The 20,325-nt window shown below is 35.4% G+C and overlaps 1 protein-coding gene across 1 annotated transcript in view; it reads left to right on the forward strand.

Annotated features, from left to right (window-relative positions):
- The first annotated feature begins 1,785 nt into the window (after positions 1-1,785).
- Positions 1,786-20,325, forward strand: part of dennd5a (DENN/MADD domain containing 5A) — a 69,823-nt gene continuing 51,283 nt past the window's right edge. The window contains 1 exon segment of the mRNA XM_059349254.1: positions 1,786-2,000. Within this exon segment, the coding sequence (XP_059205237.1) occupies positions 1,901-2,000 (100 nt within the window). The 5' untranslated portion in view covers positions 1,786-1,900.

The following is a 20,325-nucleotide window of genomic DNA, read 5'->3' on the forward strand; positions in this document are numbered from 1 at the left end:
AATGCAAACTTCCTTCGAAATAAAACAATAATTGGTCTCAACAGCAAATGTTGGGTAAAATGATTTTATGGTAGAGTTGTTTACACCACATGGATACAACCACTAACGAGGAGGAATGTTTGATAGATCAAACATGCATTATTAAAAGAGCAAAAATAAGACAATACAAGTGTCACTCAAAATATATATATTGTATTAATTAATATGGCCTGTTTTTTGTTTTCTTGGACAACTGCAGGTTCGATGATAGTTTGTATAAATAATATATATATAATTAACTTTATAATTAAATTATAATTAACAAATATAATTATATATTATATATATATAAATATAAAAAAACAGTGTCAATCTCCAGGTGTAACTATTGCACAGTATGGCTTACTTACTTTAAGTTTTTTCTAACCACTAGATGCACATATTGGTCGATTGTTTTTTGCCCTTACTCATTCTTATTATAGATCCATATGTTAAGTTACTTATTCTTTGTATGTATACCGTTTTCCTTGTTTTATGTATTTATTTTTCAAGATGCATCCTATTTGCACAAAGATAAAGGACAGGAGAGGTAGAAAGGGATTCTGAAACAGACTGTTTGTACCACTGCCATCAGGAAAGTGGTACAGTCACATCAAAACCAGCAACACAAGACTCAGTAACAGCTTCTTCCCCAGAGCTGTGAAAGCAATCAGCCCCCTGCAGTGACTCAAATCCCCCTGCGGACAATCACACACTCACTTCCAGCCCCCTAACTGGGTCCTGCACTAAGTGCACTTGATCTACACTACAGCCTTTTCACATCATGTACAGTCATATCTATTTTATTTTATTTATTCTTTGTTTTATTCTAGCGTGTGCCTTTTTAACTTACTGTGAGTCTTTTTAACATATTGTATGTCTTTAAGCTGTGAGTCTGAAGGAAATTTTGTTATCTTGTAAAATGACAATAAAAACTCTTGAATCTTGAATCTTGATGTGTATCTCAGAAGAATAATGCTTTCATACCTTTGTATATCTTTGTTAAAAAAATGTAAAGTGAGGGAAGAGAGGCAATCAAAGAAGCAACATACATTTTAAAAACACATACACATTATATACATAAAAATATACACTATATCACTATAAATACACACACACACACACACACACACACACACACACACACAATGTCCATATTAAATAAATAAAAAAATAACTAAATATATTACCTTAACTTTGTTCGGTAACTATAAAGTTTTTCAATTTTAATATATGTTATGTAGATGCAAACAAAAAGGCAAATGGTTATTTGTTTTTATTTATTATTGATTTATTATTAGTTTATTACTAATAACAAATCTGGAAAATAATTAGTTGTTAAATAGTACTATTATTGTCACATTGTCAATTTTGATAAATGTTGTCGAGATGCAAAGAAAAAAGCAAATTTCTGTAAGCAGAAAAGGTGTGTATTTTTTTTGTATTTTTTACAGAATGCAGAAATGTATGTTATAAATTGCCCAATGTAACGTTTATATCACATCACAGATCATTGACACTTAGGGGTAGTATTTAACAAAAACACATCAGAAATGTGTTCTATGTGGTCCACTTGGTCTGCGGTATATCCCCCGTAATTTTCCTTCAAGGATAAATAGGTCTGGGTTCTTATCACTAAATTTAATACCTTAACTCTGTTGTTCGGTTGTTTGTTTTTTATTTTCGGTTTACCTTTGCGGTGTTTTATTGTGAAGGGTCGTGACCGGATGTGAGTATAGAGAACGCGTGTCTCAGTCTCGGTGGTGATTTCGGAGCTTCGCAGTAGCGTTTGATCCGTGATGGCAGAGAGAAATCACTCCTCCGGGTCGCGTTAATATGCTCCCTGTTGGGGGGAGAAGGGAACCACCGGACCAGGCTCAACATGACCACCGGCTTCAGCTCCGGTTCCTGCCGGTTCGCAGATTATTTTGTGATCTGCGGACTGGACACCGACAGCGGACTGGAGCCCGACGAACTGTCCGGTAAGAGCGAGCAGCCATCGGGGTGAATGTCGAGCTGATGCTGGGAGCAAATCAGCACGGAAGGGAGGGGTGTTAAAACATCATGTCACTGTTATTATACAGCTTTTAATGTCTCTTTACGAACCTGGCGGTGATTTATTGGTGTAACATTACATATATGTTGTTATTATTAATGTAGAGCGGACATAAGGCCAGGCCTAGATCATCTCCTCTCCGCCTGGTTGTTAGTGCTCAGCGAGGATTACTGCTTGTTGGCTCTCTTTTTACGCTCTGACATGAATTTTAATTCAAAGGTTGTCTATGAATTACCTCCTGATATTTTCACTCTACATATCTAAATGGTTTGCTGTTGGTTTTCTGCGCAGAAATGCATATTTAATGTCAGTTTCCTCAGACATCCAGTGTTGGTTGATGGTAAAACGCAGGGCTAGTTATTGGTATACTTTTATTTATAAGGCAATTATTATTTGCACCTTAATTACTCTGACAAATGCTGCATCTTATTCTCTTTATCCCTTTCAGTATTTCTGGGTTTCTCAGGCCAATGTTTGATTTATGTATAATTTTTATATTAAGGTAATTTAATGTCTCAGGTATTTTTTTCACAGAATTACACAAAATGTACATGGTATTCAAAAACCTTTTGGTATTCAACTTTACAGAATATTTGCTATAATATTGATATTTCAATATAAAATTGCATGTACTGTTATTTGGCTTTCGCTATATGGCCAAAATGTTCTATCCTGACATAGGTAATTTAATATCTTAACAATATATATCATGATATAGCATGTTTTCTGGTAATTCATTTAATAAATAGTCTATATGAAATAACCACATGATAAAGCTTATATTGTGCTCCATATTCCAAGTTTAAATTATGTAAATATTGCCATAACATTTTTTTTTTTTTAACATTTTTTATAGAAATTATATAGAAAAATATATCCGATAGACATATTAATATCATTTTGACGGTTCATATCATCATCGTAAAGCCTTTACAGTGATATAGGGTTATATCTACAGTCATGGAAAAGATGATTAGACCATTGTTTTCTTCAATTTCTTGTTTATTTTAATGCCTGATACAACTAAAGGACAAATATAATGATAACAAAATAACATAGCTCATAAGAGTTTAATTTAAGAGCAGATATCTAGACATTTTCAATGGTTTTCTTGATAAAAACCAAAATCATTATCGAGAAAACCATGGAAAATGGCTTTAATTAAACTCTTATGAGCTATTTTTGTCCAAACAAATGTACCTTTAGTTGTGCCAGGCATTAAAATGAACAAGAAATTGAGAAAAACAAGGGTGGTCTAATCATTTTTTTGCATGACTGTATATTGATTACTCCTACTACTCAGATATTACAAATGGTAAAATCATTTCTTCTGTGTTTAAGTATTGAAATGACTCAAACTAACTTTAATTTAATGATGCAAAGACCACAGTGACACTATGCAGCAGCACTACACAGTTAGGAAGTCTTCCAAACCTTATAGCTGCTTAGTGTTCCCAACTTGTTGAAAGACATCTCGTAAGGAATAATAAAGACACAGAATCCAAGCTGCAGTTTTTAAGTGACAAGCTAATAAACATGAACAAAGTCTCTCTGTGAATCTGGTCGGGTCGCCATGACAACTGACAGCAGGCACGTGACCGGGTATGTTACCATAACTGCACATTTTCATCTGAAAGGAGCAGGTCCTAACATGCACAAACAGTTTGTCCGGGTCCAAAAAATGTAAACTACGGCTCTCAAAAGACTCCTATTATTTTCCTTATTTGTCACATGATAGTAGAGTTATGCTTTCATAGTCTAATTAAAGACTTCTGTGAGTGAAATGTTGGATTTTCTCCTTGTCTCTGTGTGTAACAGACGGATGGGTGCGTTGTAGTTTCTGAGGTGTGGATGTATTTTGCCCTAAAGGCTTCCACTTTGGAAAAGATGATGTTATAATGAATACTGTTGAGTCTTTGTCTCTTCTGGGAGTCGTGACAGACCCAAGATATCAGAGAAGGAGGGAGTGTTAGTGCTGGATTATAGATTATACGTTTAACTAGGGCTGGGCGATATGGACCAAAAGTCATACCCCGATATATTTAGGCTGAATATATAGGATATACGATATATATCCCGATATTTTTAACGCAAAGTGAGAGCAAAGGTTCAGTCAAAGTCAAATATGACATGTAACAAGTAGGCTAGTTTTATTGATTTTTTTTATTTACGTGAACATAAATACTGTATAACAACAGGAGTACTTTTTTTTTTCAAATCAAAGCTCCATAAAGTTAAATAAATCTTAATAAATAAAAAATGCCTATGAAATAGAAAAGGCCAATCTTTTTCTGAAATAAATATATTTATATAAGAGAAGAATAACAAACATTACAAAAGAACTAAATATGACAAACCCTAGTAAGGGCAGCATTTATATACAGTCATGGAAAAAATGATTAGACCACCCTTGTTTTTTTCAATTTCTTGTTTATTTGAATGTCTGGTACAACTAAAGATACATTTGTTTGAACAAATATAATGATAACAACAAAAATAGCTCATAAGAGTTTATTTTAAGAGCTGATATCTAGTAATTTTCCATGGTTTTCTTAATAATAATAACCAAACTCATTATCAAGAAAAACATGGAAAATGTCTAGATATCAGCTCTTAAAATAAACTCTTATCAGCTATTTTGGTTCTTATCATTATATTTGACCAAACAAATATAAAGAAAGAAAAAAATTAAACTATAACGATATGTGCGATATGGTCTAACTCCATACCACATTAATAAAATATATCAGTATATCTTTTATATCGATGTATCACCCAGCCCTACGTTTGACAGTGGAGATTTGTGTCATTTTGGAGAGTATGTAAATAACTGGCAGCTCCATAATTTCCCTACCAAATAATATCAGGGCTTTCCACAACGCCACTCCTTACTAAAAAAAACCCTTGATGTTGAATGTCAAATGATGAACTCATCAGTGCATTTATAGTTTAGAAAAATCACCAAATACCCGCTTATGTTGATGGCTGATAAGCTCCAGTCAGAGAACCTATCTGAGAACAAATCAGCCAACATGGAGCCTTAATCCTGCTGTGAGTGTTAGGAGGTCTAAGAGGCTGTTGACCGGGTCACTGGCTGCTCCTGTACTCCTCACACTGCAATCCAATTAGTCCTGCCGTTTTTACTGATTATTTTTAGTAGGGCTGCACCGATTGCAATTTTCTGGCCAATCACCGATTTTTAAAAAGCCTGACCTGCCGATTCCAATTTTGTCCGATACAGATTTTTTTATAACTCGCAGCATACACTTTCAATGTTTGAATCTTATTTTATTGAAAAACAATAACACAGCAGTATTTAACTTTAACAAATAAAGGAAATCACAATGTCTGAGGTAGTTAATAAAATATTGAACTTATAATAAATAGCAACAATTTACAGGACGAACTAACAAAAGAACTGCAACCATAAATAAAGTGTCTTTGGTTTCGTTATAGTACAACATACATACAACTAGGGTTGTCACAATACTGAAATGTTCAACTCGATACCGATACTCAGGAAAATATTCGATACTCAATACCATTTTCGATACCACAAGGATAAAAACAAAGACCCCAAAATTTAACAGAAATATTTTTATTAACAAGAAAAATGTAACATGTTAAAATGAACAGAACCACAGGTTAAATATTTATAATAAAAAACAGTTGTGCAAAAAGAAACTGCAACTATGATAACAAGCTTCAGGTCTGAGGTAGTGCAAAAAATAAATAAATACAATAAACAATAAGAATTAGAACAATATTTTGAGGTTGTATGCTGTGCACAATATTAGGCAAGCTTTATAAAATAAATAACAATAACTTAACTTAAGTGTTCATTCCTTGGCTAGGTATCGATACTTTTGAAAATGAGTATCGTATCCGGATACAACATTTTAGTATCTATACTTTTTTGAGTATCGATACTTTTGACAACCCTACAACACAGTTATGCAGAAGTACGCGTGTGTGCAGACGCACTTTCAGACCTTTGCGGAGGTAGATAAGATCACTAGATAAGATCGGTTTGAAGTAAAAGAATCGGCCGCATAATTAAGGAAATCGGTGCCGATTGATCGGTTCACCCCTAATTTTTAGTCTTGTGGGCAGAAAAAGTTTTTGTACACCACTGTGATTTATAGAGATGTCTGCTGTGTTTCTGTTTCTATGTGATTCATTGTGACTCAGCAGATAGTGAGAGGCCAGGCCGTCCTTTCCCTCCTTAAAGCAATAACTTCACCCATAATCCTCTTCAAAGACTCAGCGCCTTGACTTCCTCTTCTTTTACTTCCTTAAATTCAACTTCCTGATAGCAACTTGAGTCAAAAATTTACTTGAGATATGCCAAATAAAGCCTTGCATCATCGGCGTAGAGAAAGAAAACACCGTCGCGTGATTATCTTTCTTCAAAAATGTGGTTTTGGTTGCGATTGATGGTCAGCTGAATGTCTTCTCGAGAAGTTCCCAGTAGAGAAATAGATTGTGCTGACACTATTTCTCTGTCTTCTAAACTGCAAAAGAGGTGTAGAGAGAAAAAATACTCAGTATTAGTGAAGAATGACTAAGCTAAAAAATGGTGTCTAAAAACAAGATAAAAACACTAAATCTGAGGGGAAATGATCTTGCTGCATGGACAGATGATTTCACTTGACAAGATTTCTTAAATTAAGATTATTAAATCTAGAAATAACCACGTTGAACGTTAAAAATAAGAAATTAACTCTTAAAACAAGATAAATTATCTAACACTTCTAAATCTAAACTTTTTATTGTGGTTAGAAATGAAAAAAAAACCTATTATAACCTTGGTTAATTGCTGTTTGCAGCTTTAATTTATCTTGTTTTAAGAGTTAATTTCTTATTTTTAACGTTCAACATGCTTATTTCTAGATTTAACAATCTTAATTTAAGAAATCTTGTCAAGTGAAATTATCTGTCCATGCAGCAAGATCATTTCCCTCAGATTTAGTGTTTTTATCTTGTTTTTAAACACAATTTTTTTTGCAGAGTACATGTCCTTCTGTCTAGTATTTTGGTCGACTTACGACATCTTGTTTTGTTTCAGCTGATTAGACATTTGTCTAATTTATTTGTCATTCAGCTCTCAGGCGCTTAAATGATCAGCTGCGAGACCACATTGTTCCTTTTTATGCATGTAAAAGACATCAATGAATATAGTTTTCTTTAGATGCAAGTAAAAAAAAAGATTAGCTTCATTTTGTGCATGTGTGCGCTGCCTAGAAAGTAATTGTTACAATTGAGGAATGTTCCACTGCTTGGCTTCCTCTCTCACCTGTAAAAAGATCTAAGTTGCAGGATCTGAATCATCATGTTCTCAGAGGAAAAATTTCCAATTTTCAAATGACTGTAAAAGTATTATGTTATCATAAAGCTGGCAGTGAGTGTGAGATAAAGGCTCTTTGAGGTCTCTCTGACTAGACAGAAACGTACACGAGTGAAAGCTTGCACAGATGCACAAACTGAAGCTCTGTGGTCAAAGATGACAGCAGCTGCTCTACTTACTGCAGCCTGCTGCTGTTTACTGGAGAACGAGGTTAGGGGCTTGCCCTTAAAGACTTTCAGGTTCAGTCGAAGAGAGGAAATGGTAAGGTAAAGGAAATTCCATTGTTTCAGGTGACAGGTTATAACGGCTAAATGTCAGCTAGAGGTAGAGTTGGAGATTATTTAGCATTTTAAATATCACGCAAGTGTGTCATCCTGTCAGATTGTAATCTTTACTAGAGAACTTCTGTTTTCCCTCCGTTTCTGTATCTCACTAGAGAGTGCATGACGTTTTTCACCCTGAAACCAAATATTGTTTGTTTGGTAACACCGGGGGGTTTTAGATACTTTCATGTGGTTGGATTAGTAGGAACTGCAAATGTTGGGAAATTCTGCAGCCAACACAACTGTAAATATGTAAAAGTCAACAACAAAAATAGTATTTTGATAGATTGTAACAAGAGTAAATGATCCTCAACCTTTCTGAGACAAACTTGAATACCAGCGCAAAAAATACTCTTATTACTTGATTAATCAGTCAAGAAAATCAATAGGCAACTATTCTGTTAGCCAATTAATCCATTAAGTCATTTTCAAGCAAAATAGTTTTTTTTCGTATTTAATAGTAAACTGAAAATCTTTGGATTTTTGCACAGTTTATGGGAAAAAGCGAGACATTTGACAACTACACCTCAGGCTTTAATTAAGAAAATAATTGTTATTATTGTTTATTTTTCATGTGGTTGGATTAGTAGGAACTGCAAATGTTGGGAAATTCTGCAGCAAACACAACTGTAAATATGTAAAAGTCAACAACTAAAGTAGTATTTTCACAGATGGTAACAAGAGTAAATGATCCTCAACCTTTCTGAGAAAAACTTGAATACCAGCGCAAAAAACCCCCTCAATCAATCAATCAAGAAAATAAATTGGCAACTATTCTGACAGCCAATTACATAACACTTTATTTAAACTTGTAAGGCAGTTACAATGACGACGAGCAATTAATCCCTTCAGTCATTTTCAAGCAAAAATGTCAAACAAACTCTGGTTCTAGATTCTTAAATTTGAGGATTTGATGCTTTTCTTTTTCGTATTTAATAGTAAATTTAAAATCTTTGGATTTTTGGACAGCTCAGGCTTTAGGGAAGTGTGGCTGTCACTTCATAGAGCGAATAATGAATCCATTAAATCAGAAAAACCAACATATTATTTTGATATGTTATGTCATTGTTATTTTTGTTAACCGATATAGTACAAAAAGGGAATGTGCTGATACTTCTGCAGCAAACTTGCACTAAATTCCCAATAAATATATCTCTACAAAAGAAGAAATCAACAAATTCATGATTAAACCAATAATGAAAATAATTGTTTGTATTGTAAATGGTTAGTTTGAGCTACTTTTAATGCATCAGCTACAATAAAAAGAAAGAGTTTTGAGCATCATAAACAAAAAATGTGATGAAAGTGCCTCAGCCTGATCTTAACAACCGATACTAATGATGGTATCTCTGGAGCCGTACTCACTCACTAATTATTATGATTACTGAGCAGATGATTGATCATTATTCAGTAATTATACGCCCTAATGATTCAAACATATTTAATTCATTAACCTTGCCTTAAACGCTGCTGACAGGTCTGTTGATAGATACCTGAAACCAAACTCTCTGCTGGTTTTCTCCAGTGATGTAACAGAAACTTGCTACATTTTCTCCCTTTTTTATTTATTTTTTATTCTTTAAACATATGTTTATTGCACATTTTGTTAATTTACAAACGGTGAACAACATAGAACAAGAAGGCACATACAAGAAAAATAATAATAAACAATATTAATAGCAATAATGATGATAAAAATTAAATAAATAAATAAATAAATAAATAAATAAATAAATAAATAAATAAATAAATAAATAAATAAATAAATAAATAAATAAATAAATAAAATAAAATAAATAAAAATAAAAGGGGGGGGGGGGGCATTTATAACCACAAAATAAATAAATGAAAAATAAATAAATACATATATCTATATATACACACACACACAGATCCATATACATGTCCATAAAGCTCTAAATGTGTATAAAGATGCATTTATTTATTTATTTATGAGAATATGTGAGCCGTTGCCTTTCGGCCAGCAAAACTTAATATTTAAAGTAAATTTTAAAAATGTGTTTACTAACCTAAACTAAACTAAAAAGATAAATAAATCTTCAGTTCAGCCATTTACTTCAATATCATTTTTCTCAAGGAAATTACAGAAAACCTTCCAGATTTTCCAAAACTTGTCAAGCTTGTGGTTTTTTCTCACTTTTTAATATGATGCAATCGTTATTCATGTACAGTGAAACACAAAGAAACGTGCAAAACTTTCTTGAAGCGCAGTGTCTGGCAGCACAGCGAGGACCTGATTAGCATATGTATGACCCTGCAGCCTCACAGGCGACACTGGAAACACAGGCAGCTCAGGGACATAAGTACACTCGCACACAGGCTCCACTTATTCAAATGCTAAATATCCTTTTGAATTTCCCAGGCAGCCTCTCTCCCCCAATCCTACTCAGCAAACAAATGTGGTTGAATGGCTCGACATGAAAGCTGGCTTTAAAAGCATACTGTGGGCTTTCATATTTTCACTCAGTAGTTTATTTATGGGCCTGTAAAGGGTCTGTGTTTTTAAAATCGGCTTGAAAAAGCATCAGACATTTTTAAATGCAGTTTGAAGATTCATTACAGATTTTTTAAAGGGCTTTGAGGATTCAGTGTATCTTCATCTTAACATCCAAATTAATTACAACCTCAGAAGCAGACGATAAATTAGGCTTTAACAAGCGTCGGAATGACAATGATGAAAACTAAACATTACAGTTTTGATAAAAGCAACAGTAAAATCGGCACTTTAAATGAAGTTACTTTTAAATTCTGGGTCATTCAGTGTGTTTACATGCACAGTTTAATCGAGCTATGCTTAAAATTTACTTTTGCCGTCTAATCAGACTTCTGTCCTTGTCTCAGTTTACATTCAACTGAGAAAATCAAATAACTGACGGGAACGTGTCGTCTTCCTCAACACTAGATGGCGACATGCATCGTTTCAGCGGGTTAATACGGTTGATTATTACATCATAATAAACAGGTGGAGAAAGGTGGGAAACCGACATTTTCGAACAACAAAAACAACAAGATAGTTGGGGATTTTGAGGGGCAGCCATGAACGCCGGATGCTGTTAGAGAGCTACAACAGTAGTCTGTCTTCGGTTCGACACTTTGTGCCGTTGCTACTGACCGGCTAATGTGCGACTGGCTAATGCGCGACCGGTTAATGTGACCGGCTAAAGCAACCGGCTAATGCGACCAGCTAATGCGACCGGCTACTTTGACCGGCTAATGCGACCAGCTAATGTGACCGGCTAATGTGACCGGCTAATGTGCGACCGGCTACTTTGACCGGCTAATGTGTGACCGGCTAATGCGACCGGCTAATGTGACCGGCTACTTTGACCAGCCACTTTGACCGGCTAACGCGACCGGCTAATGCTACAGGCTAATGTGTGACCGGCTAATGTGTGACCGGCTAATGTGTGACGGGCTAATGCGACAGGCTAACGTGCGACAGGCTATTGTGCAACCGGCTACTGTGTGACCGGCTAATGCAACTGGCTAATGCGACCGGCTACTGTGCGACCGGCTAATGTGCGACCGGCTACTGTGACCGGCTAATACTGCCGCCTTTCTTGAATGTTTTTGTTCCGGGGTCATATGCCAGCGCGGTGGGAGGAGCATGTGGAGCATGCGTTGTCTTGTCATACATGCCGGCGAAAATCCTACTCAAATCACATTATTTGTGTGTCTTAATCGGAGTTGGAGAACTCCAGCATTAGTCGGACTAACACATTATTCGTTTTTTGTCATGTAAACATACTGACTGGCTTCTACTCTTCTATGGCTGAGCTCATTGATATTGTACTGTTTGGACCTGTCTGCAATGCCAAAATGATGGGCAAAAGCTGAAAAATAATTAATAACAAATAGTCATAATATAACCTTAGAGGTAACGGGGAAGGTATGTGTATTATTTAGGATATCATTAACAGAAAAGTATGAAATGTGAGCACAGAATGGAGAATAGGTGATGGTTTGTTAGTCCCCCGCTCTGCTGGTTTACATTCTTTCCTGTCGGTCATTAAACCTGCACATTCTTGTCTCAAAGACGGAGTGTTTTCTGTAGGTCAAGTTTCTCTGCAGTCCAATCCTGGAGCTGCTAACAGATGTTAAGGGGGCAGAATTTTCAGGCTGTCGTGTTACATCAAAGCAGTGTAACATTTAAAGTAGTGACGCAGCAATTCATCTTTCAGTCCAAATACCTCCGTATACCTGGGCCTCATATCAGATAGACCAGTGTTTAATTATCAGTGTATGCCTCACTGTGTGGAAGTGACTGGATTCATTCTTTTATGTATAAGGCATCAGGCTTGGCTTTAACATCCACAGAGAAAATCTGTCTTCCTGCCCTGTTCACCTCTGTCATATAGTTTGTAATATATACATATATTATATAAATAGTATACGTTTTGGACGGGTTGATGGCAAATCTCGTTGTACTAGTACTTGTTACCCTGTACAATGACAATAAAGGCTTCTGATTCTGATTCTGAACAAATACAAAACTTGGATAAACTCTCCTGTCCTCTCCCCTCTGCTCTGTGTAAACAGCCTGCAGTTCTGTCTGATTCTCAGTGAATATTTGTCACGTGACCGTTCGTCTCAGCAGAATCAATCATGGCATCACAGTGTAGCTGAGGAGCAGAATTTAATGTTTTTAACAGGATCTAGTTGTTACAAACGGTTTATGTTGATTGACATTAAAATCAGACATGTAGAATGAAGTGATTTTGACAGAAATATCACAACTTTAAGCTTTGTTTTGGTTACTTTTTCTAACGGAAACTTTCATAAGCTATGGTCCATTCAATGACTGCTGGAAAGTTGATGATAATGGCTGTTTTATAGTTGTTTTTTTCTACAATAAACGTCGTATTTGTGCCGATCCTTTAAAGAAAACATAGGTTTGAAACTGGGATCTGCTGGATGGTGTCTTTGATGGAGGTTTCCATTAATTTGAATGAGGAAAGACATCGATGTTAGTGTGTCTGTAAATTAAAGTGCCGGTATAGAAACCATTCCCACATAGGGTTGTCACGATACTAAAATTTTCAACTCGATACCGATACTCAGGAAAATATTTGATACTTGATACCATTTTCGATACCACAAGGATAAAAACAAAGACCCCAAAATTTAACAGAAACATTTTTATCAACAAGAAAAAATGCAACATGTAAACATGCTTATGTATACTGACACTGTGTCAATTAATGTAAAATGGGCATTTGATTTATTTATTTATTTATTATTATTATTATTATTATTATTATTATTTATCGATACTTTTGAAAATGAGTATCGTATCCGGATACAACATTTTATTCAATTCAATTCAATTCAACTTTATTTATAGAGCGCATTTCATGCACAAGGCAGACTCAATGTGCTTCACAATATACATAATTACAGTTGAAAAACAAAACAAAACAACAGAAAACAAGCAAATACAAACAATTAGAAAAAAAAAAAATGAAAAAAAAAAATTAGATCAATTACAAATTAATTGAAGAGTGCAGGTAGACAAGCTATGCCATATTCACCACATACACACTTACTTACTCACACATGTGCACCCACTCCCACAACCACACGTACACAGTTCAACCGAATGCTGTTGAAAAAAGATTGGTTTTTAATCTGTTTTTAAAAATGGCTACTGATTTGGCATGTTTAACTGAGTCAGGCAGGGTGTTCCATTTTAGTATCGATACTTTTGACAACCCTATTCCCACACTGTAACAAGTGGAAAAAAATCTGAGGAGCTATTTGTGGAATTTGATCGTGTTATTGAAAAGAACCCCACATATTGTCTCTGTGGGGAGCAGAAGCTGTGAAGCAGAGAGTTGAAGCTGAGAGTGAGCCATCATGTCCTGTCAGCGCGGCTCCTCGGGGTCAACTAGTGTTGATGTTTCTGCTGCAGAACTATTTCGAAGCGTTAGCAGCGTCTTCGCCCAAATCTGCTGCGGGCAGTGAAGTCGTACTGGAGGATAGAGTAGGTGCATCCCTTTATGTGTGAGCCCAGTGGGCCATGCTAGAGGAGGTGTGAGGCTGGAGGAGACAGGAGGGAGCAGAGCTGTGGGTGGTCCCTGGCTTCAGGAGGAGGAGAGCGGCGGCGAGGAGCCAGGACTCAGTGACGCTCTCCTCCCACTGCTACCGGTCCACGCTCCGACAGCGTCACAGCCACAGTTGTTTGTGACAAATCAAGAACATGTTTACACTGTCGAGCTCGCTGGAGCTCATTTTAAAGAGCGTCCTCCTCAGGTGAGGCAGTTAGCTTGTAATTAGCTTTAATTAGCTTTAATTATCAGGTGAAGACGCAGTCGGTTGAAAGAAGGAACACCTGTGGAGTCTGAGTGTGATTTATTTGTCCTAGAGAATAGGGCAGGGGTCTCAAACTCAAAATGACAGAAAAAAAACTAAATTACTTAAAAAAGACACAAAATTACAAAAAACAAAGACACAAGATGATCAAAAAAAGACAGAAAATGACCAAAAGGACCCAAAATGACAAAAAAGACACAAAATGACTTAAAAAAAATACTAAATTACTTAAAAAAGGCACGAAATGACAAAAAAAGACACAAAATTACGAACAAAAAGACACAAAATTACCAAAAAAGACACAAAATTATAAAAAAAGACACAAAATTATTTAAAAAGACACAAAATTATAAAAAACAGTTGATGGCAGGTGGCATATGACAGGTTGGGTCAAACCATCCTGGTATGGGGGAGACTCTGGGTTTTTAGGATAATGAAATTGAATAAACTACTGAATATAAAATTAATTTTGTGAATTGCATGGATGCAAAATGGATCTCACGTACCCCTATTTGAGAACCACTGCCCTAGAGAATATTATACAGGTTTTATACTTCTTAAAAGTTTGGAAAATGCTTCATTATGTTTTCAAGGTTGCTCAAAATTGCTCAAAATGTAACATTCTTATTGAAAAATGCTTGATTTTCAACATAATTTGGTGTTTCATCTACACAATCTCATGTAAACCAAAAATCTTTTCATATTTGAATTGAAACAATCTGGTCATAATAGTCTGTTGCTCCTCTTGACATCTTACACCAGATGAGCTAAGCTAGCTAATAGCTATTTAAGCCTTCTGTTTATCCCTTAGTCTGGAGATCAGCAAGCATTATATGATCATGATCAAAACCTGCACAGTAACCAAGCCAGTAAAGGCATCACCTAAACCAAATGAAAGTAAAATCTGTGTGGAGAGCATCAAAACTAACGGACCATACTCTTATTTGTTTTATTTTATTTATTTTCTATTTTACTCTTCTTCCATTACACTTTCCTTTTCATCTTACATGTTTCAATTTAAGCTTTTGATTCGTTTTTAGCATTTACAGAATTTTTCCATTTGAGGAGTTTCAGACACTCTTGTCATTTTCATGTTGCCCTTTTACAATATCCTTATGTCATTTCAAAGTCTAATTTCCCTTTTCAGTTTCCTTTTTTCTTTTCAACATTTAATTACTGTCTGGTCTGGTTTTTCAGCCGTGAACCTTTGTTGCATTTTTCTCCCTCATTTCCTGTCGACTCCCAAATGATCCTGAATGATAAAATATGATAATAGTATTACATTTTCTGCTTTCATTTCTAATTCTAAGTCTGGGTAAAATGATTCTCCATTCACAACACATAACCAATAACTGGTCATTTCCATGTTATCCATGTTTGAAAAAAAGTCGATAAAACTTAACATCCCTGTAGTAATCTTTTATTTTCTGTCATTTGGTAAATTTTTATGCATTCAGACTGTGTTATGCTTTCAGTATTTTGCACGTTAGACAGGAATGTTTTGTACTTTTCCTAAAATATGCTGCTAGTTTATGCTGTGATAATAACTTTGCTGTGATTTTCACAATCAACAGACTTTGCTGTGGTAGTGTAGAGGCGTGCTGCGTGCAGACTTTAGGTCTGATTAACACAAATTTAAGACAACCATTAGTCAATGATACGTGGATATCTGATTACTTAAAAATAATAAGAACTGATGCTGCTGGCTGACTTGCTTCACAGCCAGATGCTTCCAGATGTTTTTGTCCTATCACTGCAGTACGTGTCAGGACAGAGTGTACAAAGAGCTTCAGTCACATCATGGAGCTCCATGTCTGGTTTCACTTTGAGTCTTGGAATTTGACCTAAATGTACACAGTGACAGCAGAAGCTCAGTTGCACCTAAACCATTTTTATCCTCTTTGAATATAATAAAACAAATAGTAATGTGCCTTAAATATGGTGATTTAACATTAACTAGTACAGAGCCCGTATGAAGTATGTATAGTGGGAGATTAAGTATGCAGCGATAGTGTTGGCTAACGCCTCTTGCTAGTGTAACCTTAAGTAAAGCAGAAGCGTTATCTTTCCGTCCGTATCATGCTTAGCTGTCAGTTAATAAAGTTGTTTTTACTGTTTTCAATGGATCAAACTAAATCTCCACTTAGCATGCTAATGGTGAGATAGCACACCATGCAGTGTGCTGCACTGAAAGTACATTAACATGAACCCAATTAGCTGATATACTATATTGCATGTAAGTATCTCATATCAAATGATTATGGGCATTAGGCTAAGCAACATGAATGTCATCCCTGAATTACAAAGTAATGCAATGCATAAGAAGTGAATTAAGCTAAATCTCCGCTTAGCATGCTAATCGCCCCTTTTTAGCTCCCCTAAAAGGCGTCCGATCGGAAACAGTGCAATGCTGCAACACGTCCTACATAAATAATGAAATTTTGAAAAATGAATTCAAAAATCTTCAACATCGAGGATGCACACCTTCGTGTCATGTGCAAGCCACATACGAGATCTGAGGTCAGTCGGTTAGAGAGATATGAACTAGACACACACACACACACACATACACACACACACACACACACACACACTTCTTGCTTTTATAGATAGATTCAGAAAATAATAATGTGCCTTAAATATGGTGATTCATCATTAATTCTGGAGCCATCATGGTGGTATAAAAATGTCAACAAAATAATGAGGGAGCGGATAATCTTTTCCCCGTCCCTGCTAATCTCAATAATCTCACAGTCTGACATATTTTTGGTTGCTGACGTCTAAGTTTACATTCCTGGTCTGAGTTAAGAAATGAAAGTAACCAACAGATTAAACCCTTTAATCCTTAAAACTCTTCCTTCATCTCGGATTCTCACTAAGTAAATGCTTCCCAAGATTAAATGTGTGTCTTGTTCAAACAAATGCAAAAGAGAGATTTAAGGTAATCATCAAGGAAGAGAGTGGAGAGTCATCGTTTCATGTGTGTCACCATTAAGTCATAGAATAAGTGCAGTGAAACTGGATGTTCTCCCCCTGAGCTACACACAGCAGCTTCACTTTTAAGCGAATTTGACTTTGACATGCTGCATGATTGTGTTTCTGCCAGCAGGAATGTCTCATTGGTGCTTTTGCAAATGGCACCCATGAAGAGGAAACAGCAATAAAAAGCATTGCTCGGTTGCATAAAGGATGTTTTATTTTTTATGTAAAACGTTACATATGAGATAATCTAACTGGGCTCCAGGCCTAGCAGTCAGTCTGCAGCACAAGAGCACCATTCACTCTGCAGACCTCATGACTGTCTAGTGATGAGATTAGACACACCTTGAGATGTTTATTCCACATGTGATTACAAGGAGAAAATGTTGAAAAATGTGTTAAAATGTCTTGTCAAGTCTGAATGAGGCAAACATTATTTTCCATGATATGTTTTATTGCCAAGAAATCTCATAAAAAGACTGAATGTGTTGGTTTGTCATTAACTCCACCTGTCTTACCCTGTCTGTTCTGTGGCGCTAAGAATAATTCCTACTGAAAGAACAACTCTTTAAAATAACCCCAAAATAAAAAAAAAAAACCTATTTTTCTCTTACCTGTAGTGCTATTTAGCAATTTACATTGTTTATGTGTATGTTGCCATGTGTTGCAGTGGTTTGCTTTCTCACCAGTAATGTCTCTTTAAAAAAAAAAGATAATAATAATAATTATATAAAAATAATAGATAATTCACAGACCTGTTGTGAGCAGATTCATGTAAGAACTAGGGCTGGGCGATATGGACCAAAATATCCCGATATATTTAGGCTGAATATGGATATACGATATATATCCCGATATTTTTTCCGCAAAGTATAAGAAAATGTTCAGTCAAAGTCAAATATGACATGTTACAAGTAGTTTTATAGAAACTGTTTATTTAAGTGAACATAAATACTGTATAACAGGAGTACCTTTTTTTTTTTTTTATCAAAGCTCCAGAAAGTGCACATTTAAATAAAGAAATATCTTAAATGATAACAGCCGATGAAATAAAATAGGCCAATCTTTTTCTGAAATAATAAATATATTTATATGATAAAAGAATAACGAACACTAAAAAAGAACTAAATATGACAAACTCTAGTAAGGGCAGCATTTTTATTTAAAGAAATATATATTTTTTAACTATATCGATATGTGCAATATGGTCTAATTCCATATCACGTTTAAAAATATATCAATATATTTTTTTTATATCAATATACTGCCCAGCCCTAGTAGGAACTATTTTCTCTCTGCTGAACTTCACCCACAAAGAGTATCAACTCACAAATCAAGTACCATCAAGTTCCATTATATTGAAAGAGAGCAAACATCTCTATGTCTGATATCTGCAACATTCAGCAACATTCACACCAAAACAATCCAGACTGATAAATAGCACAAAAACTGAAACTGTCCCTTTAAAAAAACATTTAAAAAAGCTCAAAACTGCCTGCAAAACATTCCCATCAGCCACGGCTGCACTTTGTGTTTAGTGCTAATAAGCAAATGATGGCATGCTAACACCTTTTAAACATTAGCATGATAGCATTGTCACTGTGGGCATGCTGACATTAGCATTTAGCTCCAAGCACCACTGTGCCTCAAAGAGCTGCTAGCATGGCTGCAGACTCTCTGTGGAGAGAATATATAATCCATATGAGCACTGCAAAAAAAAGGTGTGTCTAAAAACAAGATAAAACACTAAATCTGAGGGAAATGATCTTGCTGCATGGACAGATAATTTCACTTGACAAGATTTCTTAAATTAAGATTATTAAATCTAGAAATAAGCATGTTGAACGCTTAAAATAAGAAATTAACTCTTAAAACAATATAAATTAAAGCTGCAAGCAGCGATGAACCAAGGTTATAATAGTTTTTTCATTAGTTTTAGTTTTAATTTCGTTGTCCACTTTTGTTTTAAAATTCAGTTAGTTAGTTAATTTGTTTCAAAGTGTGTTTGTTAGTTTTCATTCGTTTTTATTTTTTGGAATATGCTTAGTTTTAGTTTAGTTTTTAGTAGTTTTACTGTTATATAAGTTTATTAAGTCATAAAACCAGATAGATGAAATAGATTTCATATCAACCAAAAAGGTTTACGTATGAAAAAAGGACATTTTCACTATAATTTAGTTAGTTAGTTTCAGTTTCAGTTAGTTATAGTTTTTTTTTTTAAACGGTCGTTTTTGTTTTTATTTCAGTTAACGAAAATGTTTTTTCAATTCTAATTGTCGTTATTTTGTAACCTTGCGATGAACTGGCCCGAGCAGAGTGCACTGCAAATTATTTGTTTCTTACCAAGATAAAAAAAAAACCTTTAGATTTAGATGTGTTAGATCATTTATTTTGTTTTAAGAGTTCAATTCATATTTTAAGCGTTCAACATGCTTATTTCTAGATTCAACAATCTTAATTAAAGAAATCTTGTCAAGTGAAATCATCTGTCCATGCAGCAAGATCATTTCCCTCAGATTTAGTGTTTTTATCTTGTTTTTAGACACACCTTTTTTGCAGTGAGAGCAGTATGGATTTGCATGGATCTCTAGAAGAAGAAGAGGAAACTACGACGCACAGAAACACAAACGGCTTGTTTGAATTCACACGCCCACCTGACAGAGACGCGCTAACGTCCTGTGTGTGTGCGCAGCTTGTTCTCAGAGCTGTCACAGTGTCTTTGCACAAACTTGAGTGAAGTGATGCGCTCCCCCTTCCACAAGCAGGCTTTTAATTATACTTTTGTTTTATTTGTTGTGTAGCTCTATGCCAGTATATAGAGGCTACTAAATTCAGAGATGGGGCCAGAGGAAATTTGGCGGGGGCAAACGAAGGTAACCCTCCCACCACACACACTCCTCCCCCTCTTCACCTGAGCTCAGCTTTAACCCTTCAACCTTTAACCTGCCACGCCTTTTTTTTTTTTCAACTCAGCAGCCCCCTTTTTTTCAAATCCTGAGTTATTTTCTGCACAGGTGTGGGGCCTTTTTTTCTGTTTTGCGCACTCTGATTTCTCTCCTCCTCCCCTTCCTCCCTCCTTCACATCCTTGAGCAGCAGCTGAACAATGAGCTGATGTTTGACAATCACTGCTTCTGTTTCTCTCTCACACACACACACACAGACACACACACATCCAGTGCTGCCTGCGCTGGCATTGCTTGGTCAGTGTTTACTCTCCCCCTCCGCACTCTGAATGACTTTTCAGTACTGCCTTGGTGTGTGTGCATCA

This window comes from Centropristis striata, chromosome 2 (genome assembly GCF_030273125.1).
Source record: "Centropristis striata isolate RG_2023a ecotype Rhode Island chromosome 2, C.striata_1.0, whole genome shotgun sequence".
NCBI lineage: Eukaryota > Metazoa > Chordata > Actinopteri > Perciformes > Serranidae > Centropristis > Centropristis striata.